This window comes from Talpa europaea, assembly GCF_964194135.1.
Source record: "Talpa europaea genome assembly, chromosome: 3".
In the NCBI taxonomy this organism is placed as follows: Eukaryota; Metazoa; Chordata; class Mammalia; order Eulipotyphla; family Talpidae; genus Talpa; species Talpa europaea.
Genome location: NC_140069.1, coordinates 1729846 through 1756917, shown reverse-complemented (window position 1 = coordinate 1756917; position 27072 = coordinate 1729846). Strand labels below are relative to the sequence as shown.

General features: G+C 63.8%; 1 protein-coding gene across 3 annotated transcripts in view; it reads right to left on the bottom strand.

The window, feature by feature from the left end:
- Nucleotides 1–261: 261 nt before the first annotated feature.
- The window catches only part of AGO2 (argonaute RISC catalytic component 2), a gene marked incomplete at both ends in the record, with an annotated part of 51985 nt that continues 25174 nt past the window's right edge, over nt 262–27072 (bottom strand). Inside the window, 18 exons of one of the 3 annotated variants that reach the window (XM_084229283.1) lie at nt 262–370; nt 553–752; nt 2474–2575; nt 2933–3067; nt 4747–4941; nt 5339–5429; nt 7213–7372; nt 7960–8144; nt 8958–9091; nt 10750–10872; nt 10979–11098; nt 11654–11801; nt 12464–12551; nt 13020–13154; nt 13563–13699; nt 14938–15119; nt 19200–19320; nt 26479–26665. In XM_084229283.1, the coding sequence (XP_084085409.1) occupies nt 262–370; nt 553–752; nt 2474–2575; nt 2933–3067; nt 4747–4941; nt 5339–5429; nt 7213–7372; nt 7960–8144; nt 8958–9091; nt 10750–10872; nt 10979–11098; nt 11654–11801; nt 12464–12551; nt 13020–13154; nt 13563–13699; nt 14938–15119; nt 19200–19320; nt 26479–26665 (2552 nt within the window). Of the gene's footprint in view, nt 371–552; nt 753–2473; nt 2576–2932; nt 3068–4746; nt 4942–5338; nt 5430–7212; nt 7373–7959; nt 8145–8957; nt 9110–10749; nt 10873–10978; nt 11099–11653; nt 11802–12463; nt 12552–13019; nt 13155–13562; nt 13700–14937; nt 15120–19199; nt 19321–26478; nt 26666–27072 lie in introns of those variants that run through there. The other 2 variants (XM_084229284.1, XM_084229285.1) reach the window with 2 other exon arrangements.

The following is a 27072-nucleotide window of genomic DNA, read 5'->3' as shown; positions in this document are numbered from 1 at the left end:
GGGAAATGCGGGACTACTTCAGTAAGCAGCGTATAGATTTTGGCAAACCATACTTCCTGCGACAACGGGCCTCGTACAGGTCTGCAGTTGAGAATCCGAGTGTGAAACCTGGGCCGGAAGGCATTCTGGAAGCGGCGACGCTGCAGGCGGGCCGCCGTGGGCGCCATGCTGGCTGTCACGGGAGGGCTGGGCGGCGTTGGTCTGAGTGTAGCTGGTCTCGTGTGAACCCAACCCGGTCCACAGTCGTAAACTCGGGACACGTCAAGCAAAGTACATGGTGCGCAGCGTGTCCTGGTGGACCTGGACGGCCTTCGCCAGCGCCTGGTGGTCTCGCCCGTTGCTCTGTCCGGAGGTATGGCTTCCTTCAGCGCTGCGGGGACAGGGGCAGAGCGTGCCGTCAGGCACCGCCAGGCAGGGCACAGACACGGAGACAGGCCCTGGAGCGCGTGTCGGGGGGGGGGGGGCCCTCATGGCACTGAGGTGCTGGCGTCGGCGAGGGTGGCCCCGTCGGCCTCGGGCCCAGCCCCCCACCGGGAAAGGCACGCCACTCACCTATCGTGTTCCTTATCAACCAGGTGGTACCTGGCCCGGAAGGCCACCAGGTGAGCATAGTACGCTGGTGCCGGGATGGACACCGAGCGCGTGCAGCGCACGTAGGTGTGACACAGCTGGTAGGTGAGGATCTGGAGCTCGTCGGAGGAGAAACGATTGTCGTCCCAGAGCACGTGGTAGTGGGAAGGCCTGCTGGTTCCCTGGAAGGGGTCAGAACGTCAGAGGTCAGCGTGCAGGAGGCAGCCAGCTGTGCTGCGGCCACATGGCCAAGGACAAGATGGGCAGAAAGTAATTGCGGTGCTACGTTTTACTATGAAAAAATTACATAACAAATCACCCCCAAATTTAGTGGTGCAAAACAAATAAATTGATTTTATTTTAGCTTTAAAAAAAAAAAGGCATCAAAGCCGTGCGTGTCACGTGACCTTGTACGTGTGAGGGGGACCGCACACACTCACGCGCACAAGGGCTGCAGACATACCACAGAGCCAAGACGGCTGTGTCGAGGACAGCGTCCTCTGCACACACCAGTGGCTCTGCAATGCCTGATGAAAAAAGTGGGGAACGATTCTCTCATTAAAGCCACATGGAACCAGCACCCTTTTTATTTATTTATACAAGCACTGGGCACAGTCAGAAGCGCGGGAGGGTGAGAGGATTCACCAGAGCCAGAGCCAGGAGCAGAGCAGGCAGAAGGACCGAAGTACACTGCTGAGGGGAGCAGCGGGGAGACAGGAGAGGTCTGTGTGCCATGTGGGACCCTCGCCGGCGGCCGGGGATCGAACCGGCGCTACAGAGGCTGCGGGCAGCTTCGCAACCCAGCGCTCAATCACTGCGCCACCAGGGAGGCCCCAGCACCGCTTTTTAAACGGGGTCCGAACACCCGCAGTCTATGCAGCTGAAGCCGCCTGGCCCACCTGGCTCAGGGAGGTCTTCTGGGGCCGGCTCCACACACTGCTGCTGCGTCCCCCTGTCCTGTGCTACTCCGTTAGGTTCTGGGGGCAGCCCCGTCCCCACTAGCCTCCACACCCCGCTTCTGGCATTATGGGCAGCTGTGGCAGGCCAATGGGGAGGTCTGTGGGGCAGGGCGGCAGGGCAGAGCAGGGCCAGCACGCAGGGGCTCTGCTGTCGGCAGCGGGAGGGATGTGCGGTGGCCCCACGGGAGCCCCATGGCGAGGGATAGGCAACCTGCATTCGGAAGTGACACAGGGTACAGGGCGCCCTAAGGGACTTTCATTTTTCTCCCCAACAGCACTTTAAAAACCAGAAACCTCTATCGGCTCTCAGATGGCGCCACAGTGGCCGTGGCCTGCCCTAGACCTGCAGGTCACGTGATGGAGGAGCCTGCATTTCCCCAAGGAGCAGGGAAAGGGCAAAGTTCACAGCAAATTCTCAGGTCGCAGCTTCAACTCCCCCGGGGGACCCTGGAGTCCTGCCTGACTGTGAAGACGTGCAGTGAAGCTGCTGGGAGCACGGGTGGGCGCCCGGGACCAACACGCTCCTGCCCCACGGCCGCGGCGGCAGGCCCCGGGGGTCCGTTCGGACAGCGGAGGTGCGGATGCCTAGGCGCTCACAGAGCCGCCCGAGGCCTGAGGGGCTTTCATCCACCGAGAGACCAGGAGAGCCGAGGCAGGGTGAACCTTCCAGACGCTCACGGAGTGGAAGGGAACCCAAGGCTGACCCCCAGGCGCAGTCCGCACAGACGAGTCTCTCTTCGCCCCCGAGCTGGCCTCACGGCAGGCCTGACCTCTACGCTCAGGTCCTCTGCCTGGACCTGCCTCCTCTGAATGGGGACCCCAAAGTCCTGCCAGTTCACAGCCTCGTCAGACCACCATGGCCCTTCTGACTCCCCTTGAGATGGGGCGGCCCCCTCCGCAACTGGAGGCCTTGTGGACAACACTGCAGGAGCCCTCGGTCTCACCTGGATGCCGGCGTGACTGCACAGGTAGAAGTCAAACTCGGTCGGGTGAGTGATCTTGGTGTCCACGGTGGTGCCTGCCGGGATGTTTCCGCTTTTCCCAACCTTCAGTGACACAGGAATCACGTCAGACACACCGGGGCCAGAGAGAAGTGGCCGGTGGCCGGCACCCACACGCCTTAGAGCCTGGGCCTCCCTGGCCACAGCCCGCCCTGATCTGAAGTCCCTGGCGCGTCAGCAGGCATGCTCTGCGCCACGGTGGCTGTGGACCCAGCAGCCCGTGGGCCCTTGGAGCCCGCCTCTCACAAAGGCCGGTGAGGGGAGGCAGAGTCTCCCCGACGGGGGCTCAGCCTAGGTCCAGGCCAGCTCTCAGAGCTGCTGGGCAGGGACTGGAGCGGCTCTGGCCACCGCGGCCGGTGGGCAGGGACCCAGACCACACCGGTGCCCAAGCCAGCGACTCACCCGCTCATTCTTATCGGTGCAGAAAAGCCGCGTGTGGTGGCGCTTCTGGACTACAATGAAGGTGATGCCTGGCTGGTAGTCCTTCTCCAGCTTGATGCACGCCTCGCGGATGGCCAGCAGCTCATGGTGCAGCACCTGGGGACAGACAGCCCGGCTTCCGCTGTGAGGGCCTCTGGCCACTCAGAGCGATGCCCTTTGTAACACGTGCCATCCAGTGAGCACCTGCAGGCTTGTCCTCCCTCCCCCCAGCTTGTGCCCAGCCACGCCCATTTCCATGCCACGCAGGGGTCAGAGGCACCCAGTCTTCCAGGGGAATGTCTCAGTCAGACAAGGATCCAGCTGCTTAGCACAGTACCCGGGTGTTCTAAGGCACAAGAAACTGCACCTACTGTATATAGGCACGAGAGACGTGAACAAACCATCTAACAGGCCAGTCTGCCCTGGAGAGAAGCGGCATCCAGCAGGAAGAGCACTGCTCGGAGCTGGACCCAAGTCAAACGCTGCTGCCGGGGCCTCCCCAGTGGCGCAGCAGGTTGAGCGCAGCGCTGTGAAGCTGTCCGCAGCCTCTGCAGCGTGGGCTCGATTCCCGACCGGCCAGGGAGATACCCACACGGTGCAGCAGACCTCTCCTGCCTCGCCCGCTGCTCCCCTCAGCGGTGTCTTCGGTCCATCTGCCTGTTCTGTTCCCCGCTCTGTCTCTGGTAAATCCTCGCACCCTCCCGCGCATCTGGCCTGTATCCTGGTTCTTGTATAAATAAATAAATTAAAAAAAATAAATATGCTGGCGCCACCATCACAGAGCTGTGGCCTGGGGAAGCCACAGGTTGGTTCTGATCCCCAGTTTGTTCACTTTTTTTTTTTTAAAGATTAATGTATGCAGTCAAGAGCTGGTGGGTGGGTCAGAGGTGGGGGGTCGGGAGAGGTTCCACCAGACACAGAGTGGGGAGAACGGGTGGATCTGCTAAAATCCACTGCTGAGGGGAGCAGCGGGGGGACAGGAGAGGTCTGCTGCGCCCTGTGGGTAGCTCCCTGGCCGGGGATGGAACTCGTGCTGCAGTGGCCGTGGGCAGCTTCAGTGCTGAGACTTGACCCCTGCGCCACCAGGGAGGCCCAGTATGTTCACTTTTAAAAAGGGCGCACCCCACCCCGTAGGCTCACTCCGCAGACCCAGTGCAGAGCCGCGCCACCTGCCCCAGCCGCTGCAGGGCCGCCATGTGAGTCTATCCCCACCGCCCACCCCAGAGGCCAGCATGAAGATCCCCTTGGGCCTCTGCCGGACTCCAGGCTGGGCACACCCACGGAGCTCATGGCACCCTTGACCTGGGTGCTTTCAGCCACAGTGGACCGTGTTCCCCACACTCCATGTGTCGCCATGGCCCTCTGCCTCCCAGACACCCACACAACCTCTAACGCGGCCCCACCCCTTCACATCCAAATAGCACGCGGCTGCTGGGCGCGCTGCGGCTGCCATCTGCCTTCACAGGACCCCGCCGCGCACAGCGCTGGGGAGATGCCCCGACATGATTCCAGAAGCAGCCCCTGGGCCCGATCTGCAGACTCCGCTGCCCGCAGCCACAGCCTGGCCCTGCGAGCTGGCCGGCCCCGAACCCTGCAGGGCACGTGGCACTCGGGCCAGCCCGCACCCACCCTGCTGTCCCTCCCTGGTCGTGTCTCGGCGCCGTTGTAGCCAGCGCTGTGCCTGCTTGCCGCCCTGCCCCATGGGACCCACGAGCTTGGCACTCTGTCTTTTCCCTGGAGAGCCAGCGCCGAAGCCACCCGGGGGCGGGGCGGGGCGGTGCGGAAAGAGGGCCGACCTGCTGGAACTGCCCCTCGGACACGCCGTCGCGGTAGAAGATGATGCGGGTGGGCTTGAAGCGCGTGGACTTGTAGAACTGGATGAGCAGCTCGCGCACCATGGCCGCCAGGTCCTGGATGATCTCCTGCCGGTGCTGCTGGACCCGCACGGTGGCGCAGTAGCGGTTGGGGTGGGCGTCCATGCTGCCCACGACCTGTGGGGCAGAAGTGAGGTCAGCAGGGGCCCCGAGAAACCTCCGGGCCTGGCAAGCGACTGGCGATGGTGCAGGGTCCCGGGACCCCGTCACAATGAGGCGACCACAGACCTCTCTCCGGCGGTCCCGTGGGGACCCCACCGCGCACCCACACCCCGCCGCCTGTGCCAAGCAGGCCTGTGGCCCCGGTCGCCTGAGCTGCAGGTCGGGGCAGGAGTGGCCTGGCACTGGGCAGATCTGCTGGGGGGCCGAGTCAGCGCTACCTCACACCTTTCACTGGGTTCCGGGACCCCCCCACCATGCGCTCCAGGGTGCGGCCTGGCACAAGGCCAGTGGGCCTCCTCCCGCCGCCCTCCGGGGCCCGTCACCCAGAGGACCAGTGCCCGGGGACACTCACGGCGGCGATGGAGGGCTTCTTTCCATCCCCAGCGGGCGGGTGGGTGACGTCGGCCCCCAGGAAGATGACGGGCTGCTGGAACACCGGAGGCCTGCGGGGGAAGCGGGTCAGGTGAGGCTGGCGTGGTGGGAGGGCTGCGGGGTGGGCATGCTCTGAAGGGCCCCACCTCTGACGTACTCACTAATGCATTTTAAATCAAGGCTCTCTCTCTCTCTCTCTTTCTCTCTCTCTCTCTGACTAACGGGTGGATATGCCACGTGGTCGGAGAGACTCAGGGAGATTTTGCAGGACAGTGCCACCCGAGGCGAACCGTGACCCCCGCAGCTGGCAGGTGCCGCTGGTCGTCACACTGAGTCCTGCCAGGAGTCCTCCCCTAGCGCCGCCCCCACCTTGCAGGAGTGCCCAGCTTGCCCCGCCAGGCCGTAGAGGGCGCCTTGGGGGCACACACCATGGGCGGCTGCCAGGAGACACAGAGTCCTGCCCCGTGGAGGGGTTGCCAACAGGTGGGCAGCTGCTGGCGGTCCCCTGGCAGAGCAGGACCAGGTAGCACTCCCCTCTGCATGGGGGATGTGGGCTGGCGAGCCATTCACCTTTCACCCCCTGCCCTGTCTGAAGCTTGAGCCCCACCCCCCAGTTCTGCCCTATTCCCAGGCGATCGCACCACTGGCAGCGGGACTCACACCGCAACCCACAGAGCCCTCTGGCTCTGCATCCCTTGCCCCGCGGGAGAGTGCCCTGAACTGCAGCCTCCCAGCCTCAGGCCCGCCCAGCAGGCTGCGCTGCCATGGCAACGAGAGGAGACCTCCCCTTCTCAAGGTCACCCACAATCTGCAGGTCTGGGCTGGGTCACAGAGCTCCCCACAGGACACACGGCCGTGGGCTGGGCTGCCTAACGGGGTCCCCCAAACTCCACTTTTCAGGGTTGCGGGCTGGGCCTCCTGCAGGCCCTAATCATAGGAGCCCTAACCACACAGCCGCTTGGCTGTGCAGGGCCCTGTGAGCGTCCCTCCTCCCCCAGAGGGTTGAAGCTCCTCCTGACTCCTCCAAGCACAGCCAAACCCGCTCTCCAACCACTCCCGAGTCTGCACCTGCACGGCTCCGGGGATGGCCTAGCACGGCACCGCAGGGGCCTTTAGGACAAGGTCAGCAGGCCAACCACGTGCCCACTCACCACCTCCCTGAACTGCACCCGGCTGGGGAGCCCCGGCCCCACCCACCAGCTCTCTACCCCTGAGACAGGGCCCCGCACAGCCTGAGCCCGACACTCCCACCTCTGGCACCTGCAGGCCGCTCAGGCCCCTGCTGTCCCCAAGATCGGCACCCTCCCTGCCATGAGCCCAGCCCCTCCCTTCCTACCACGCCACAGCCCAGAAAGTCCCAGGCGGAGACACAGGACCATCGTGTGTGGCCCCCGACCACGCGCTGGCACTTTGGTTTCCATTCCCGCCGCAGCCCTGCTGCCCAGGCCCAGCGTCCAGCGACTTGACCATCACTGCGTGGACCCTGATCCAGACCCGCTGAACCTCTGTGCTTTGATGAGCCTGCAGGTGACCGGGATGTCCCCAGGCGTGAACCCCGTGGTGCCATGAAGGCTGGCCCAGGGAGCCAGTGAGTCGGGGGGCGTGGCCCTGACCTGGGCTCATGTGGGGCCTCTCAGTCCACACCTCAGCCGGCCAGTGGGGGGTCTCCACCTCCACAGCAGGTGGCCCCTGGGCTCACCAACGTGCAGACAAGGCAGCCCTCATGGTGGGGCCTTGCACTCGGATGGGTGGGGGGACCCTTCTTGGGCCCCAGGCTGTGAGCACAGGCATGGGGACCTGCAGCCCCTTCCCTGCCTGGAGTCCCAGAGGTCTTGGCTTGTGCACAGGTCTCACCTGCCCTGGGGCAGCAGGATGTTGTTCACACCGCCCAGCTTGACGTTGATCTTCAGGCAGAGGTTGGACAGGGTCTGAGGCGTGGTCCTCTGCACGTTCTTCATCTGTACACACTGCGTGGCCATCCCCAGCACGGTGTCGCCCACGCGCTTGACCTCGGCTGCGGGGCACAGAGGGCTCAGTGCTGCTGCCTCAGCCCTGCCCCGGTGGCCACAGCGGCTCACGCCCACCGGTGGCTTTGCTTGGCCCAGGGAGGCAGCCACGCCTGCGAAGGGGAGCCGCTGGAGGAAGCGGGGTGCCCGGGGTGGACTCTGACTTCAAGGAAGCCCCCCTCACTCAGTCCCTCGGGGTGTGGGCCGGGTGGGGGAGCCTATAACTTTCTATCCCAGTGCTCAGGGCCACAAGCAAATGCTCCAGTAGCTAAAAATAAACACTAGCATCCTAGAAATGCTGGCGTAAGCAAACCCGACATCGAGGGGCTGCTTAGCCGCACCCCTCCAGTCCTGGATTCTTCCATGAGCAACTGGCCAGCTGTCCAGGGAGAGCATGAGACACGCCCAGGCAGGCAGCGACGGGGTGCTCACTGCTCTCCCGCACCCAGCCGCCACCAGCGTGCACCCAACCTGCTCCTGCACGGCCACCTGGTGTGGCCACGCTCAGAGCCACTGGGGCCCCTGGCATTGGGAGGCTGACGCACGCCAGCACCTCCCGGCCGGCCATGTCCCAGGCGGGCGCAGAGGGGCCTACCGTACACTGGGGTCTTGCCGGGCAGGATGACCACCACCAGCTGCAGGCCGGCGTAGGTGTTCTTCAGGTGCCGGAACATGGGCTCCACGCTGTCGGCGCCCTGGGCGTATTTACAGAAGCAGGGCTGCCCCTGGATGGGCATGCCCGCGTCCCTCGAGATCTTCCGCAGCTGCTCCGTGAAGGACCTGTGGCGAGGGCACATCACGGCGCAGGCTGAGCGACGGCACATCGGACAGAACTGGGACCCAGGCCAGTGGCTGGGGCCAGACCCACGTGTCCATATCCTGGACGGAGTTGCCCGGCGCGGGATCCCGAGGAGCACCCAAGTCCACTGGAGCAGCTGTGCCCCGAGGAGACAGATAACTTTGTGCGTGCCCCCTGCTGTCCTCCGAAGGCAGCGGGCGCCCGTCTGCCCACCACCTGCCTGTGGGCCACAGCAGCACACCGAGCGCCAGCTCAGCGAGCATGGCTGTTAGTGGACGGTCCCTGCACCCCCTTCTGAGACAACTTGGACCTGGGCGAGAAGCCAGGGTAACATCACAGCGCCCACGGGCCTGGGGAGCCCGCAGCCTGAGTGGAAAGAGCGAGCGCTGGCTGCTGTGGATCAGGACGCCTGCCCCGGCCTGGCCGCTGAGTGCTCCTTCTCCGGCCCGCGAGGCCCCAGAACCCCCGGCACCTACCGCAGAGTTCACCTGCGACCCTGAGCTCAGGCAAACAGCCAGCAAGAGCCTGTGGCTCTCCGCGCCCCACTCCCATCTCCGTGGGCGCTTCCCGCGCCCTCGAGGTGACGCCAGCCCACAGAGACCCACGCGGCCCTCCCTTGGCCTAACTTTCCAGAACCGCCTGCTTCTCAGAAACCCTGGTGGTACCCAACGCCTGCCCCCCGCACCGTGGGGATCCCCCCTCCCCTCCCTCACAGGTCTGCTTGGCACAAGAGCACGGGTGTGAGCCCCAGACTCCGGGCCCAGCCCCACAGTCCCCGGCGCCCATGCACTTACTTGAGGTGGACCTCCGTGCACTGGCGCTGGGGGGCGAAGCAGGCGATAGCCCACACCTTGATCTCGATGCCCGTGTGGAACTGCTTGTTCCTCATGTCCCAGACACCCTGCACAGGGGTGGCGATCGCTTTATTCTGCAAACGGCAAGAAGTCTGGAGTGAGAACAGCCCTCGACCTGGATCTTCTCTCGAACCCGAGCTGCTGGCTCTCCTGACTTGACAGCAGCCCTGAGGCTCAGAACTGGCTCTGTGCTCCTCCTGCTGCATGGCACCGCGGGCGGGCGGGCGGAGGATGGACAGAGGGAGGGGCGGAGGCTGCAGGGAATGAGCTACACTGGGAGAGCCCAGAGGGCCCAGCGCACTACTCACACCTTGGAAAGCCCAAGGGAATGCAAGTTCTGTCTGCGGAAGGCTTCCTGGCCCAGGGGATGCTCTCCCTGGTTCTGCTGCGCCCACGGCCAGCGCTGACGAGAGAGAAGCCGGCGTTTCTCCCCGCCCTGAGGGCGGCCGGGGCTGAGCTGCCTGCCCTGGTTAGGGACAGTGCCCGCCCTGCTGGAGAGCAACACCAGCGTGCGCCCACCCAGCTGTCAGCTCGGCCGACGGGACCAGACCCTTGCACTGGCCCCCGGCTCTGGACGGTCCCCGGTTGCGCTGACCAGAGACGGTCAGGAGGGCGCCAGGAGGAAGCAGGACAGGGCTGCATCCCAGTGGCTGCCATCCACACAGCAGAATTTTCTTTTTTTTAGTGGAAAAAGACTTCCCTTTCCTTACAGAGGTAACATGAGCTCGTTGTGAAAGTCGAACACGGTGTGGGGAGGGATGCCCGGGTTTCCACTGCCTGCCCCCGCCAGCCGCCTTCCACGGCGCCCACCAGCCTGGCGGAGCTCCCGCCACAGGCACCGGCCAAGAGGGAGCGCTGGCCCCGCAGCACTGGCTCGCTGGGGCTGGGCGTGGCGGGCCCTGGAGAGGCCACCAGAGGCCAGGTGCAGACGCCGGCCAAGGCCCCATGACAGGCCTGCGCGAGGCTCACAGGGGACGACCCCCGGGGCGCTGACAGCACACACAGGCAGGCGTGTCTGTCCCATTAAACGTGCCGAGACCTGGGGAACTTTGCTCGCTCGGAAGCACTGTGACCTTCTCACCCCACCACTCCTGTGTTTCTGCAGCTCGGCGAGCAGTTCTGCTGTCCAGGCCGTGCTTACCCCAGGGGGAGAGGCACGGACACGGGGGCAGGGGAGGGCCAGGGACCACGTGGAGGGCTTCATGGACAGGGCGCGTGCCTCTGACCTTTGAAACACCTTAAACCACAGAGCTTTTATTTTAAATTAAAAAAAAAACCTGTGAAGGAGACCTTGCCCGGGCCCAAGGCCTAGGCCAGCTGGTCCAGGCCAGCCCAGCCGGGACCCAGCAGCCCCAGCTGGCTCTGCTCACGCCCGGTGCCCAGGAGGAGGTGAGTCCCCGGGGCTCCGTGGCCAGGGTCACAGCTGGTCAGAGCTGGACATCGGTGGCCCAAGCCGACAAGACCAAGGCGCGGCAGCAACGGCCACCCAGGGGTCGCCGGGAGCACAGCAGTGGCGTGAGCTCCGCAGCAGGCGCTGAGAACAGGCTTTTGAAATTCTGGTGGTTTGACCCAGAAGACCTTTGTGAAGGTAGAGGGGGTCCCCAAATCTCCCAAGGGCAGGGGACATGCAATTGCTACGAAGCCAAGCCTGAGCTCAGGCCGGAGGGGCCAGGGGTCAGGCGCCGCGCAGCCAGGGCGCCCCCAACCCTGCCGGCCCCGGGCCCGCACGCACCCGGCCCCCGTAGAGGATGGAGGGGGGCTGCAGCACTCGGCCGGTGACGTCCGTCATCTCGTCTTTGACCATGATCCCGAACTCCCGGACGTAGGGGTCAGTATTAAAACTTGCGCTGCGCATCTTGGAAGTGGAGGAAAGACAAGGCGTCAGGGGGCCCCAGAACCCCGGGCTCCCGGCCCCACAGCCCCACCTGCTGCCTGGCACGGGCCCACGACCGCGGCCTCACCAGCTTGCTGATCTCCTCCTGGCGGTCGGGCGCCGAGCGGGCGGTCGCTCTGATCATGGTTGAGGTCTGATTGTCGGTCAGCTTTTTTATACATCTCTGTCCTGCCACTATGTTGCAGACCTGTGGGGAAGACCCACAAAGGGGGTGTCAGCATCAAGCTAGGGGAGGGGGCACCCCACAAATACCCTGTGGTGGCCGCTCCAGGCTCGGGGGCCCTTCTGGGACAGCAGAACCCCGCCCTCCCACTGGGCCAGTGTAACAAAGTCGGGGCGCAGACCGCACGAGGTCTGCATCCTGCCAGCACTTAGCTGCCTGCTGGGTTGGGCCAGGGCAAGGGGAGCAGCCAGGCCCGAGAGGGCTAAGCAACTGGTGGGCCCCAAGAATCCTCAGCACGAGAGCCAGTGTGGCGTCCTGCTGCGGCAAGAACAGAGGGCAGCGCGTGTCTCCAAGGGCGTCCACTGCGCCAGGGACCAGCCGGCACACCACGCGTGGCCTCAACTTCCATGTAACTCCTCGCGTCACTAGACCCATCTTAGTGACAGGAAGCTGAGGCCCAGTGCCGAGGGTTAACCTCCTGAGCCCCAGGGCAGCAGGGATGAGGAAGGGGTGCTGGGTGGGGCGCTCTGCCAGGGAAGCTCCTGCCAGCCGGGGAGCTGCATGGGAGGCGGCTCTTGCCTCAAGGGGCAGGTAGGTGTGTTTCTGCTCCTGTCCGACTTGCAAACACGGGAGGTGGGGGTAGCGCAGGACCAGCTTGTGCCTGTCCTTGAAGTACTGGGCCACCGTGCACTCGACCGTCTGCCCGCTCTCCTGCTGCAGCGGGAACCTGGGGAGGGAAGCAGAGGCAGTTCAGAGGCCTGGGGACGGGCCGAGTCACCCAGGGCTGCTTTCCAGGGCTCGGGGCTGGTGAGGGCTGGGGAGCTAGCCGCCAAGCAGTTCCTGGAAGCCAGCACCAAAGCATGCCTTCTGGGTGACCCGGGAAGGGAGAGGGGCCTGGTGCGCATCTCCAGGCCCCGGAGGCAGACCGGCCACCTCTCACAGGTCACAGTGCAATGCAGAACGAGGGCCCGGGAGCACCTGCCACACCTCCCCAAGCCTTCCCAGAGAAGCAGACAAGCTGAGACAACCATGCCTGTGCCCAGGCTGGTGCTACCAGCCGGCCCCCACACTTTGGGACACACCCACAGAAGCCCCCGCGCCAGCCTGGGTGGGCCAAGACCACGCCCCACTCCCCCAGAGCCCGCCCAGCACAGAGGCCTCAAAACAAGCAAGAGACCCTCCTTGCACCCCTAAAACTCTGAGGGGGGGGGGAAAGACAGGGAGCCACTGGCCCCCAACCCCATACAGGAGATTTCTACAATTTATCTTAATTAGGTGACGTTGGATCCACGGGGCCCAGGGGCGCTGGGACCCTAAGCCCAGGAGGGCAACTGCCCCGGGGTCCGGGGTCGGGGAGGGGCCGAGGGGTGGGGTGAGGGCGACAGTTACGTCTGGTGGCTGGCGGGCCGCCGGGTCACGTTGCAGACGCGGTACTTCCTCTTCATCTGCCCGCAGTGCGTGATCTCCACCTTCAGACCTGCGCACACAGCGCCGTCAGCCAGCCCGCAGCCCCTCCAGGCACCTGCAGCCCCGGGGCCCCACCCCAAAGGGAGGGCGGGCAGGACGTCTTGGGCTGCGCACCCCTCCCCCCGCCACGGGTGCCCCGTCCAGCAGCAGCCACAGCACAGCCGCTCCGCCCACTAGGGCTCCGGGCGTGTGGGCAGGACTTCTGGGCAGCAAGCCCCGTCCATGGCCTGGAACATGCCCTGCGCAGGGAGCGGGGACAGGCGCGGTGGCTGGGAGACTGCACCAGGCGAGAGGGATGCACAGAAGAGAGAAAGCATGCCTGCCCTTCCAGAAGGTTCTGGGCAGGGAGCAGGAGCGGCTGCCACACTCTGGCGGGAAGGAGTGTGGCCGGGGCAACTGTCCACCTCTGCTCAGGTCCCCAAGGCGGGGGCAGCACGGGGCAGGGAGGGCAGTGCCGGTGGGCACGCGACAGCCTTACCTTTGATCTCTTTGGTAAACTTCACCCTTTGGGAATCTGTCAGAGGTTTCTGTTGCTCTTCAATACTTTTAAAATCCAAAACTTCACAAACAAACTCGATGACGGGCTGTGCCTTGTAAAACGCCGTGGCCGAGACTGCAGGTGGGAGGGGACGAGGGGGGTGAGGCTGACGCCAGGCCCAGCGGGCCGCGCCCGGCCCGGCCGGAGGAGGGAGGAGCCGGCCGGTGGGCGGCAGAGAGGGCCGGTGGGGTCTGAGGGGACAGAGACTAGCGGAATAAAATCAGAACCTGACGGCCACCACCGGACGGGCCTGGGGCCACTGTCCCTCATGTGACAGCCTCCCGAGGGCAGCAACCAACCCGGAAGGAACGCAGGTGAGGCCCCAGATGCCCCAGCCAGCTGCCCGCCTGCGGGGCACCCGCCCGGCCCAGCAGGAGGCCACGGGCCGGCCCTCGCCCCTCTTGGCTCCTGTTTTGGCAGAGCCCAGGTGTGGCGCTGCTCCCCGCCAGTCCCAACCTCCCACCACTGACGGGCTCTGCTCACCATCAATATTCAGCATCATTTTCCAAAGAGAAGGCCGGACGGACTGATGGAAGCCAAACCACACTTCTCGGCCACCCCCAAGTGGGTTGGAGCAGCCCTCGGATGCAGTGAAGAAGGAGCGGCCCACGGGGGTGTACCTGGAAGCAGACCCAGCCCTGGTCAGGGCACTTCCCACAGGATGCCAGCCCCACTCACCGCAGGGGTGGGAGATGCCTAAGGGCACAGCCGGGGGGGGGGGGGACGACACGGGACAGGACAGGACGACACAGGAAGCGCTGCCCCCTCCCCCATCCAGCTCAGCCGGCGCAGAGACAGAGCCAGGCTAGACCCGGCTCTTCCCGGGCGGGTCACGTCTCTCTAAACGGGGTGCAATCGGGCATGATATAATGTGTCACCGGCAGTCACCGCCAAGGGGCTGGCCACCCAGGCCTTGGAATCTGGGGCTTGGCAGGACGCAGCGCCGGGCACCTGTCCACCCCTTCCCCGCGTCAACCAAGAGGCTCCAAGTATAGGCCAGTGCTGCCGGGGAGGGGGGGGGGCCGGACCCCGGTGGGGGCACCCCAGAGGACAGCACTCTGCTGGGGATGGAGCACTGAGGAGACCCCAGAGCAGGGGCTCGGCCCCCACCCCACCCCCCACCCCCGCCAGACTGCGCTGTCAGTCAGGTGGTGGCCCAGCCACGCCCCGCGCCAAGCTGCCTCTCCTGAGCTATTTTTCCAAAAGGAAACTAGTTTTCTCCGCCCAGGCTATAAAAGTAACATGGTAATTAAGTCCAAGGAATTCAGAAAATAAAAACCACAGCCATCCCGACCACTTGTTCAAAGATGAGAGCAGGCGTTTGGGCAGTGCTCCTGCCCAAGGCCTCCACCTGTGTCGCCCTGTCAGTTCCCAGTGGTGACAGGGGCGTGGAGGGGTCGCCCGCCTGGCCGCCCCGTGGAGCAGCTCCGCCCTGCACCTCAGGCGCCCGCAGAGGGCTAGGGAGGCCTGCGCCCCTCAGCCCAAGTCTGGGGGTGGATGGCTCCTCACCAGCGCATGCACAGCGGACCCTCAACTGGCGTCTCTCAGCCATGGCTCCATTCACTTGCTGACAAAGGGGAAGCCTGGCTGGTGGGGACCAGACACTGCCCTGGGGAGGTGCCAAGAGCCCGAGGGGCACCTGATGCGCCCCACAAGTCCCAAGCGGGAGGGAGAGGGGAGTAGGTCCCGGGCACCTGTGCACAGGGCGGAGTGGGGTCTTGCAAGGGGTAGGGTCTGCTTTCACCTCCGTGTCAGGGGTTGACGCTGGTGACAGGAGCCCCATCCATCAGCTTGGGAGAGCACCCAGGGACAGGTGCGAGGCCCCCGGGGCAGAAGCACGGCTGGTCTCGGTGCTCACCTCATGGATGGCAGGTGCCTCATGACCACGTCCAGGGCCTGGATGGTCTCGAAGGGCACGCTGGGCAGCCTCCCGGACAGCGCGTCGTGCAGCGCCTGCAGGCTCACGCAGGACACCCACTTGATGGACACCTTGAAGATGCGGTCCTTCCCCTCTCCTGGCAGCGTGACCTCCAGCTCCACCTGCAGTCCGAGAGATGCCTCACCCTTCTGGCACTCGCTGGGCGCTCCCAGACCCCTCTCCACGCTCACTCGTGGGGGCGTGCAAGCCCCCGCGGCCCTGTGACAGGCTGGTGCTCTCTTGCTGCTGCGGGCATCCTGGCCTGGGCACAGCAGGCCAGAGCAATGAGAGGCAGGTGTCCCTGTCCTTCCCCCAGACACAGCACTGGGGGGCGCTGCCCAGCTGCTGCCCAGCCCGGGGTCAGGGTGCTGGCCCTAAGGAGGCCCAGCAGGACAGTGAGGGGAGCAGGTACGGGGCGCTCTCCACCCATGCACATGTGCTTTCTGTCTGTGCCCTGCACTCCAGACTCCAAATGAGCCTCAGACAGCCAAAGCAAGTCACGTGCGCGATGCACTGGGGATGCAGGTCACACACCACCTACCCGGCCACCCGGTGACAGTTTCTGATACGGAAACTGAGTTCCAGAGAGGCTGAACTAGCTGCCCATTCAACAGCAATGAGGCCCCGTCCAGCTGGGACGGTCTTGCAGGCCGGGGGGAGCGGTCCCAGCTGCCAGGGACAGGCCACCAAGACAGTGATTTGTACGTGGCATGGCCATGCGAGTGGAAACCACTGGCTCAGCTCCGGGCACACGTGGCTGCAAAGGGACACCAGCCCCTCGTGCACAGCTAGCCCCCCCTCCCCCGCGCCCAAACAGCCGCGCGAGCTGTACCACGAAGCGCCTGGCAGTGTCCTCCACAAGGGCCTCTGTGACCCCACTCAGGGTCTGGAGGGGATTCCCGTCAGCAAGACGCTTGTATTGTTAAATAAATGCTGGCCCGGCCTCCTCTTGGCCCCATAAAGAGGGAGCATGATGAACATCAGGCCTCCAAGCACGCCGGCCAGCCACACGGCACAGCTGCAGGGGGTGGAGCTGTGGGCCATGCGCAAGACGGCGGGCTTCGTGGTGCAGCAGCTGTGAGCACGTGTCTAGCCGCTGGCCAGAGGGGCTGGCCCCCACACAGGACGCAGCATCTCCCCCAGCCCGACACGCCACCAAGCAGGCGGTATCCCTAGCCCCCAGAGGAGCGTGGGCCGAGGCCCTGCTTGCAGCCCCCCACCTTCTGACCCCGGAGGCCCCGAGTCTCTCGGAGCACTTGCGTCAGCTGAGGAGGCACCTCGGAGCTGTTGGTGCCACGTGGACCACAGCAGCTGCCACCCAGAAGAGACAACTAAAACGCCAGCCAGCAGCCCTGCCAGGGCCGGGAAACAGCATGGGCCATGAGACCGCCTCCCCACAGGCCAGCAACATGCGCCATTCCCGGCCTCAAAGTCAGGGTGACGGAGTTGCAGGCAGTCGTGGGAGGACCCCTGTCTGGGTGGCGCTGCGTGGAGGCGAATAAAGGGGAAGCAAGGCCGTCAGGACACAGAGGGCAGGCGTGCGGGGCAGAGGGGAGCAGCTGCGCCTCCAGAGGGCATCTCGTCAACTCACTGCCATCTGCTCTGGTGAGGGAGGCCGGCATGGGCAGCGACCCCCCCCCCCCCGGCCATAGGGAACCGGACCCGGTGTGGCCTCCCACCCTGCCGAGCCCGTGCCAGGGGCCCCAGCTGCCAGGCGCCATGCCAGGGGCCTCTCCAGGGACGCGCGGGTCACAACTTGTTTTAGATGTGCCCGGGGGGCGGGGAGCTGAGGGCTTCTGTGGCTTCACATAGTAACGAATGTCCTCGAAACACAAACTGTTGTCTGTCCAAATTACCTTGAGACAAAAGCCATGGTCTGGCCAGCATGCCCACCGTGAGCACGTGCTGCCAGGTGGCCCTGCACCAAGGATGGCTCCCTGTCCCTCTGCCTCCGTCACCACCCAGCTTGGAACCCGCAACGCCCTACCGTGTGGGGTCAGTAGTCACAGGGTGGAGGGTGGGGTAGTGCACCCTGAAGCTCAAACCAAGCCAGGACCTGGGACCTGAGCCAGGCCCCAGGGCTCTGCTACTGCACCTGTGGAGTGTCTGCCTGGGGACGGGGCCTGCTAAGAAGAGCCATTCACACCCTCCCAGACTCAGTAGCTCGGATGCTGCAGGTGCCGATGGGCCCCAGCACCAGGAACAAACAAGTCACACAAATTCCATCCCTGCAAATCCTGCTGTCTTACTGTCAAAAAGGACCCTGAGCCATACCCTGAATTCTGAGTGGCCTCCCTGGAAAGCAAGGGTTGGCCTGGCCGCAGGGTCCCGCCCCACAGAGGGTCCCTTTCCAGGCCAGGGCGCACAGGGCAGCCCTACCGGCGCTTGGGTACAGCCGGGGACACACTGCCACCAGCCGACGCAGGGCAACTGGACACTCAGGAGCTTCTCTCTTGTTACAGAAGAGGCCAAAATACAAAGAAAAGTACTTTATAGGAAAAAGAAAGTGAAAAAAATAACGGTAACACACACTTTGCTACAAAATGCAACTGTGCGGGAAGCGAGAAGGAGGCATTGCTGCCATAGCCAGGCATGGCCAAAGCGCACGGGTGAGGCCCTGTGGCCGGCGGACGGGGCAGTGCCCTGAGCCCGCCTGAAGATGTAGGAGGCGGGTGGGGGCTACACTCAGAGGCGTTGAGCCCCTCTAGGTATGGGGCTGTCAGTATGTAGTTACTGGAGGTGGGGGCACCCCAGAAACCATGGGTCGATGATAGGCACAGACCCCGAGAGCACAACCTGCCTCAGTGTCTGCACAGTGCACCATGGCCCGGCACTGCCGCCAAAGCCTTGCACCCATAACTCCAAGCATGGCAGCCTGGCAGTGCTCACAAGTGGGGCATCCCCCGGCAGTGTTCACAAGTGGGGCGTCCCCAGGCCCTGATCAGAAGCTGCCTCTGAACAGAGACCCTGAGGTTACAGGAAGACATCACAGCTGGAGCAGCTTCTTGGGGTGTTTCATCCTCAGCAGACCTGGGTGGAGTCTCTGCGCCACCTCCCTGTTGCGAAGGTGGGGCCTGAGGTCTACCGGGCAAGGCAGCAGCCGGCCCAGGTCCCCCAAGGGGGAGGCGAGGGCCTGCATCAGATCTATTTTTACCCAGGAGCCTGTGTTAACTTCTGTAACCACAAGTCTCAAATATGAGCATCGTATCAACTCCCCCAGCCCCTCTGAAAGAAAAACACACTTACACCCCTCCTAGTGCTTGATTATAAACACACGCAAACGAAATGGCGAATAAACGCCTTACGCTCTTCTTTCTAGGGCATCTTCAAACAAAAACAAATGTGTGGATTAAGCACGAGGCTTTCTGTCCCGACACACTCCGAGTGCAGGGCGTGTCCACCCGCCAGGCCTGAGCGGCCACTGGTGCAGCCCAGGACAGGGCCCGGGTGCCCTCCGGCAGGGATGCCGGCACCCACGGCCCGTGCCAGGCGCTGCCACTCTCACATCTCCGCTATCTCCCGGAGCCCCCAGGTCGGGACAGAGCCCTTATCACCTTCCTTCAGCCCAACGTCCCTGCCCTTATCAGAGCCAGCACCGCTGGGCCCCACAGCTGGGCGCTGGCCTGCAGCCCTGCCCACCCAGCCGGGAGGCCCTCTGTCACCTGAGATTATCACCAAAATGCAAAAGTGAGAGAAAGTGACGCCTGCCGCATGCTGCCTTCACCCCCTCCAGAAGGCGCCCCAGGGCCGGCAGGCTGGGCCCGGGACTTGCACGTCCCTCCCGGCCGGGGGCGGGGCCGCAGCGGGCACTGCCGCCGTCCCCAGGAGGGCCGTGTCAGCCTGCTGGTCGGGGTTCTCTCAAGCGCTCGTAAGGCGGTTTCTGAGCCAGCGCGAGCCCATCTGTTACCACCAGTTATCGCCCTGGAACAGCCCATTTGTTGAAAGATGTCCAAAAAGTGTGGCAACTTCCAGGCAGAAATTCACTGCATTTTCAGCAAAGCCGTGATAAAGACAAAGACACCAGCCCAGCTGACGTGTCAGCTCCCTCCCGTGGGCGCGGGTGCTGGCCACTTCACACGAGTGACCCGGCCCACCCACGCGGCCCTGCTGAAAACCCAGTCCCCGGCCCTTGGGCCGAGCGCGCACCCTCCAGCCCCTCCAGCGCGGCGGCTCGCTGGCCCGGCCGCACGCCCGCGACCTACCTTGTCCCTCCCAATAGGCAGGGGCATGGCTGTGTAGAGGTTCTTTCTTCCATCAAACACTGGTTTCCGATCCCCAAAGATCTGTGTTTTAAAGTGCTGGACCATATGCTCCACTATTTCCCTAGACGAAGACAGAATTTGAGCAAAATGTCAACAAGGTCAGGGACACGGCAGGCTGGGCGGCTGAGTCCCCCCGCTGCCCACCCTGCTCTGAGAATCAGCAGCTATCAGGGCTGCGGGCATCTGTGAGTGGCCCAAGCCCCAGCACCCAGCACCCAGCTCCCGGGGGAGACCAGGGCCTCGCAGTTCCTGCCCCGAGCAATGGGGCTGGTGCCCAGAGCTGGGCCCTGCGATGCACCCCCGCCTCACTCCCACCCCCAGTGCGGGGCTGGAGGGGGGGGCACGGAGGGGGAGGGGCGCTGCTTTGCTTTGGCCTCTGGGGTGTCAGAGGGCGAGACACAAGCGGGGGTGGGGGCACCGAGTGGCTGGCTCCACCCACCCCAAGAACGAGCCTCAGGTGCTCCTACTGCTGCCCTAGTCTGGGCCCCAGGCAGCGCCAGGCCCAACTTGTTTGTTGAGAGCGACTGAGGTTTGGGAGCTGTTAGTTCCGTGGGAGCAGAAAGACAACAAAGAGCCGTTCTGGATGCACCCCACCCGTGGGGGTCAGAGCTCTGCCCCCCCCCCCCCCCCCCCCGCCACTGCCGGCAGCCCCGCGCCCTCTGGCCTCTGCTCCAGAGAGCCCGGCTGGGGCACGCCTGGCAGGCCCCCAGGCGTTTTCAAGGCATTTCAACTCAGCTCGCCAAACTCCTGCTCCTCTCGCACAGCGCCGCATCTGACCCTGAAGCTCTGCAGGAGGGGAACGTGCAAAGCCCGCCAGTCAGAGGCGCCAAATCTCAGTCCTTATCAGGAAAGGGCCGCGTGGGGGAGGGTCAGCTCGCTAAAGGGTCTTTCTCCGGGCAGGGCCCCGGGGCAGCTTTTGGGTAGCAAGAATCCGAAATCTGTTCCTTTCCCAGAATCTGAGGGACGCGGGCCTGAAGGCGCGCCTGTCCCGGCTGGCTCTGCCCAGCTGCCCCTCAGCGGGGCCCGTCACAGGGCCTGCGGGGGCCCAGCCAGTCCCGCTCCACCCTGGGCAGGTGGGTCTCCGGGCACCCCCGGGAGGTGCCAGGCTCCAGAACTGCAGCACGGAGGAGGCAGCGCGGGCCAGATGCGCGTGACCCAGACCCACACTGGGCGCCGCTGATCCGCGTGTCCGTCCCGGACCCGCACAGCACTGGGAGCTGATACTGAATCACCCTGGCGTCCCTGAGGACGCTGGCGGGGGGGCACTGGCCGCAGAGGCACAGAGCCCACCCGCGCAGGCAGGCCCTGCTCTGGGCACAGAGCGCGGGTGAGCTCCACTGCGTGTCCACCACGCGCCAGCACGGGGTCTGGGAACACAGGGTTCAGCACCATGTTTGCCTCAGCAGAGACTGCAGTGTGAGGGAGAAGCAGGAGCAGGGGTGTGAGTGAGGAGTGGCCGGCCAGAGCCGCACCAGCGATGCAGCCGCTCAGGGGCATCCCGCCGCCCGCCCCTGGGTTTGAGTCTCTTCTCCCCCAAGGGAGGGGCGTGTCCATCCCACCGGCGGCCCGGGGCGCCAGCACAAGGACCACTTCCGCTGAGCTGCTGTGACTGTCATTTCGAGACTGAAGCTCAAGCAGAGCTCGTCAGGATGAACAGCAAAGTGAGGAGCTCGGAAGGCTCTAAGGTTAGCCAGGCAGCGGCTCCGAGGCTGGCGCGAACCCCAGGGAGCTGGGCTCGGCATTCGGAGGGTGGCGGTGGGGTCTCGTTACAAGACAGAGCAGCTCAAGCCTTACCATTCGACTGGAGGCCATTTCTAGGCGTTAAAGTGTTCAGGTGTGACACAGGAAGGGGGCAGCACAGCCAGGGAAAGACAGACCTGAACCGCCTTCAGGAGCATCCTGTTGCCAGGAGACAAAGCTTCTCACCTGCTTTCACACAGGAAGCTGACCACGTGGGGCACGCGTGGAAGCCCAGAAGTGTGGGTGCCGCCCCTTGCCTGCACCCCAGCTCTACGAGTGAGCCTGAAGCAGAAGCAGACTCGTAGGTTTCTGCCCCCGGGAAACCACAAACAAACAGAGAGAAGCCCGTTCCCAGACAGTCTCACAGCTGCTGGGCCGGTCACAAGAGCTGTAAGATCTTTAGGAAGCAAAGCAGGTTAAATAGTTCCCCAAGTTTTCAAAAGTCTGCTTTCTGCAAAGGCATACCTAAGCGATCTCCTGTCTCTCTGGAGAGATTTATTTTTTTCATTTATTTATGCATACAAGAAGTGGGGTGCAGGCCAGAGGTGTGGGGAGGGTGAGAGGGTTCACCAGAGACAGAGTGGGGAGCAGAACAGGCAGAGACATTTTTTTTTTTTAATAGAGGCATGTTTTATTTATTTATTTGTTTGTTTGTTTGTTTTGTTTATACAAGCACTGGGTACAGTCAGAAGCGCGGGAGGGTGAGAGAATTCAGCAGAGCCAGAGCGGGGAGCAGAGCAGGCAGAAGGACCGAAGGACACTGCTGAGGGGAGCAGCGGGCGGCAGGAGAGGTCTGCGCGCCATGTGGGACCCTCCTCCGGTGGCCGGGGAGCAGCCGGGGATCGAACCGGCACCGCAGAGGCTGCGGGCAGCTTCGCAACCCAGCGCTCAACCGCTGCGCCACCGGGGAAGCCCGGCAGAGACATTTTTGGGCTAAAAACCCAAAAGCAGAATTGGTGGACGAGAGAGTAGATACTATTTTTATTTTACATGAGCATCACATCACCTTCTAAAATGTCTGAATCAACAGTTTAGCTTTAGAGATTAAGAAACTGAAGCCCCAAACATTCTTTCTGTGATCAGGGCAACATCTTACAACAAAGGGCACTTTATAAGGCACCAGCACACGCTGGGCAGCCAATCTGAGTTATCAGACCACAGTTCTGCAGAATCCCGGTTGCGACCATCACGGAGTAACTGGGGTTGGCCTGTCCTACCCTGAGCACCTACAAGTCTGGAAACATCTTGACACGGCTGTTCCTGACCACGGGTGGAAAACAGGCTGCCTCAGAGTGCGATGGTCAAGGGGAGGAAGCCGCAGGGAGCACACACTCCTTTCTGGGAGCACCTTCGAGGCAGCACAGGGGGAGGGAGCACTGGAGAGCGGTGGGGGGTGGGGGGAGCTGGGGAGACAGGCAGCGGAGCTGCGACTGGGAAGCGCTGGCAGGAACGTGTGGGGAAGGGAGCCGGGAAGACAGCGAGAGCCAGACCCCCTCACATGCACGTGTGACGTTCACGCAGAAATTATTATGCGCGAGAGCAAGAAAAGGTGGCAAGTGATCTACAGTTAGAGCCGCGGAGAGAAGCCGATCCCGACATGGCCCACGTGCTGCGACGGGCTGCGAAGGGCGACTCCTGCAGGCCGTCCTGCTCCGGGTCGTCAGGGGGAAGTGGGGGACAACGAGGGACGGGCGGCAGACCTCGGCAGAGACAAGAACAAGGTGCGAATGGAAAAAATGAACGGGCGCGAGATCGCACAGAAGCCTGACACACACACGTGCGCGCGCGCACACACACACACGCACACACAAGCGCGCGCGTGGCAATGGGACCTTGAAGATCAATAAAGATTATCCACACTGAAGAAAGAGGTAAGTTTTGGGTTTTTCCTCAGGTCACAGGCTCAACAACCTAAAGACAACAGCCGATGTTCTGACACACACGTACCTGCTGCTCCGGAAGAGGAGGAAGTGGGCCAGAAGAAAGCTTTGAGGAAGGACACCTGGTGCCGCGCACAAGTATCGTGCAGGAGGGCAGCACACAAATCGAAGAACTTCAAGGCCCCAAAGGAAAGGCACGGAGAGAGCCCCGCAGGCGCACCCCGCCGGCCTGCCGGCAGCAACGTCCACACGCACAATATTCCGAGGGAAGAAGACAAAGCGCATGCCGGGAACGACACAGGGAATGACCTGACACGTCATCGGGAACAATGTGGATTAAGGAAGGACGCAGTGGCCTCTCGAGGTGCTGGGGAACGCTGTCAAGTGGGGATTCTCTAGCAGGCAAAAAGTGTCCTTCAAGAGCGGGGCGGAAATCAGCCCGTCCGCAGCCGGGGGAAGGCCCCGCCTCGGGACAGGCCGCAGGAGGACGGCGCCCGGCAGCACGTGGCCACCCGGCGGAGCCAGAGAACCGGACACGGGGACGTGGGGACAGCACGGGCAGGCCCCTCGCTTTTCTTAATGTCTTTTAACAACCCGGTGCGGGGGCTACGACAGACGCGCGAGGAACACGCGCGGAGACAAGCGCGAAGGGACAGAGGACAAAGGGAAGCAGAAGAGCCTCCGCGTTCACACGACGCCACAACGCCCAGGCCAAGCAGACCGTGCCAGGTTAAAGGCACATGCGACGTCCGAAGGCAACACTAACCAGCAAAGCGAGACAGAGTCAAAGGCTAACAGAGGGGATGAGACATTCAAGAACATTAGATGAGCCCCAAAAGGGGAAAAGAGAAACAAGAAGGAAAAGTAGCCGCTAAAATAGAACAGAAACAGCGAGGGGCGGACCGCAACCCAGCCACGGGGGATCACACCCAAGTGAAACACACCCAGCTCTCCAATTAAAAGGCGGACGTTGTGAGAGTGGATAAAGCGAGTGCCAGGGATACGGTGTCTACCCGGGACAAATCTGAAATCCACATACATGTGCACACACGTTGAAAACACACGCGTGGAAAAGACCTGCCGGCCAGCCAGCAAACCCAGGGACCTCGAGGGGCACCTTGAGGGGCACCACGAGGGGCCAGGAGACCTGCAGACGAGGACACGGTGGGAGGTGCTTGCTCGTGGTCAAAGGTTCACTCAACATGGAAGACACGGCTAAACCGAGAAAGGCTGCGGAGGGCCGGAACAGCACCGCCAACCAGCCCCACCCTCCGCGCACAGCCCCTGCGCCAGCGGCTGCGGACACACGGCGCACGCGGGGGCGCGACCAGGTGAGCCAGGTGCTCAGCCATAGAATAAGGCTTGGGACGTTTCAAACGGCTGGAATCCTGTGTGCTCTCTGATGTAAAGGAATTAAGTCCGCGATTAATAACCACAATAAAAATCTCCAAAGAGTTAAAAATGAACTCACAGACTTGAAAAGAAAATATTTTAAGCTACATGAAAACTAAAGCATATCAAAATTTGTGGGGGACAGCTTTGAAGAGAAGGTTTAAAAGTGACGCTCTACACCCAAGTGAGAAGGAAGAAACTAATGCGGAACAAGGAAGGAAAAGGAGAGAAACCAACAAACAAAAGAAAAAAAATAATTTACCCCGAGGAAAAGCTGAATGCCACTGAGAACCCCCAACGGGCCTCGCCCAGGAGCGCAGGTACTAGAAACCCGAGGATCAGAAATCCAACAGGGGCTTCTCCCGACAGGCGGCAGACGTGGAAAGAATCCGGTCAGCATTTCCTGGGAGCAGGCCCGACGAGCGAGGTGAGGCGGACAGACTCCTTGGAAAATGCAAACCACCGAAACTGACACAGACAGAAACAGGAAACTCGGCACAGCCCGGGCCCTGAGGGATCACGTCGCACGAAGCCCTTCCTGCTCCAGGCCCAGGTGGTGGCCGCGACAGACTCAGCAGAAGAGTTGGGGGGGGCGGGGAAGCCGTGCCGCTCTCACATTTGCCCTGTTGGCTTCTGGAGCAGGGGGACCCCCCCCCCCAGCTGAATTAGTGATTCCACATCACCCTGAATCCAAACTGAGCAAGAAAACACAGCCAACGCCCCTGGGGGCGGACACCAACGCGCCCGGCAGCGAGCGTGTCTGAGGACGTCGGTGACTCGGCAGAGCCCGCTCCTCAGGAGCCCAAACTGACCTGACACTGAAAACCCCAGAGCGCGCCAGGGGAGGGAGAAGTCAGAGCCAAACTGCAGATTATTTCAGCAGACGCAGAGAAAAGCCTGAGCCCAGCCAACCCCCGGCGATGCCCACGACGCGCGGCACGGCGGGAGGAGGGCGCCCGGCCCTCGGCACAGGCACGGCAGGGGCGGACGCCGCGTTTCGGGACGCGCCTGGCCTGAGCCAGGGCGGGGGCTGCATCCCCCCCAGGCGTCCCGCGCCGTCTATACCGGACGTCTTGGCAGAAATAATCTTAAAAATGGACCGTCTCCACGGAGCACCAGGCCCGCACCGTGACACTCTCCAGGCGGGGCGCGGGCGGAGCGGCGTGTACCCCGCGGCACCCGCAGCGTCCCCCTCACACCGAACGGCCTGTGCCGCGCAGCGCCGCCGCCCGGCGTGGGATCCAGCACGGTTCACAGAGCAGCAGCGCACGCGACGCCCTGGAGAGCCAACAGGATGACGCCCCCACGGAACACCACGGCTGACTGCCGGGGCACGAAAATAAACGGAGCGGGGTACCGTGTCCAGGGAGCCACGGACGCACGTTAAATCCCCCCAATTTTACCTACGATTCGCAGCAGCCACGACGAGGGCGGCCCCAGGGTGTGCCGGAGGAAGTGGAGACCCGCTGACCCCCGCCCGAGACGCGGAGGCGACCGGCAGGCAAAGGCAGGCCCTTCCGCCGAGAGCAAACACGAGCTGGGCGCCGACGGGGCCGGAGCACACGGCTCGGCTTCCTTCTTCCAAAACCGGGCCGCGCGCGTCTCTGGGCCGGCAGGCACCGGGGGCCGGGCTGCAGCGCTCCCAGAGAGGACGTCTCCCTGCGCAGGGAAGGCGCGGCGCTCACGACAACCCTGCCCGCCCCGCTGCCGCCGTCCTCGGAGCAGATGGGAGCACCCCAGGCGCCCGCCCCAGCCGTGCGCGGGAGCAAGCCCGGAGAGACCAGTGCCCAGGGCCCGCCGTGCCCGGGGGCCGCCTCCCAAGCCCACCTGGCCGCTGCTCGGGCAGCCGGGCCTCGTCCAGGAGCGCTGGAGCGGGAACCCGCACGGCCGCGGGGCCCAGGCGGGGGACAGAGGACCCTCGGCCAGGACAGGCGTGGGCCCACGACGCAGGGGGAGCCGCGCCCCACCCGGGCGGGGAGCTGAGGGGCCCGTGGGGCCCGGCCGGGGGTGGCATCGAGGCCTCGCCCCACAGTGCGTGTCTGTCTCCTGACCCAAAAGCTTGTCTCAGAGACAAACGCCTCCATGGAGGCTCCTGGGACAAAGCCAAGAGGATGAGCTGCGGTTAAAGGGCGCTCGGCTGCCTCTGGCGCCCACGGGGGACGGCGCCCAGCAGGGAGTCAGGACCCGCCGGGGCGGGAAGGAGTTACCTGTTCACTCTCCGCGGGCACTTCTCTGGCTTGATATCCAATTCATAGTGATAGATGTCAATTTTTGGAATGTCCATTTCAAAGAAGTTGGCCTGTAATTTGATTGTTCTCCCCGAGGTCCCGAAGTCGGGTCTGGGCGGAGGCTTGAAGGCATATCCTTGGATGGGCGGCGCGGGAGGCGCGAGCACTGCAGGCAGCAACAGAGGCAGGTTACACGGGGGCAGGCAGGGGGTGCCCGTCCCGGCCGCGACCCCCGGGGCCCCCACACGCCCCTCTATACTATCTTCTCCCCACCTCCACTGGGGCTCAGGAGGAAGACCTGGAAGGACCCCGGCACCCAGTCACACCTGCACCCCCATCAGGGGGGCACAGGACTCAGCAAGTGGCTGCCTTTGTCCAACCCCTACCCACCCCCATCTCTCCTCCCCCTGTCCACACCCTTGAAATGTGGGGTATTCTCCACCCGGCCCCCTTCGCTTCAGGGTGTGGCGCCCAGCTCACCTCTGCACCAGGGCCACACCTCTCCCCCAGCTGTGCCTTCCAGCACCCTCCGTGGCCAGCTGCACAGCACAACAGGCAAACAGCCATGGAGCC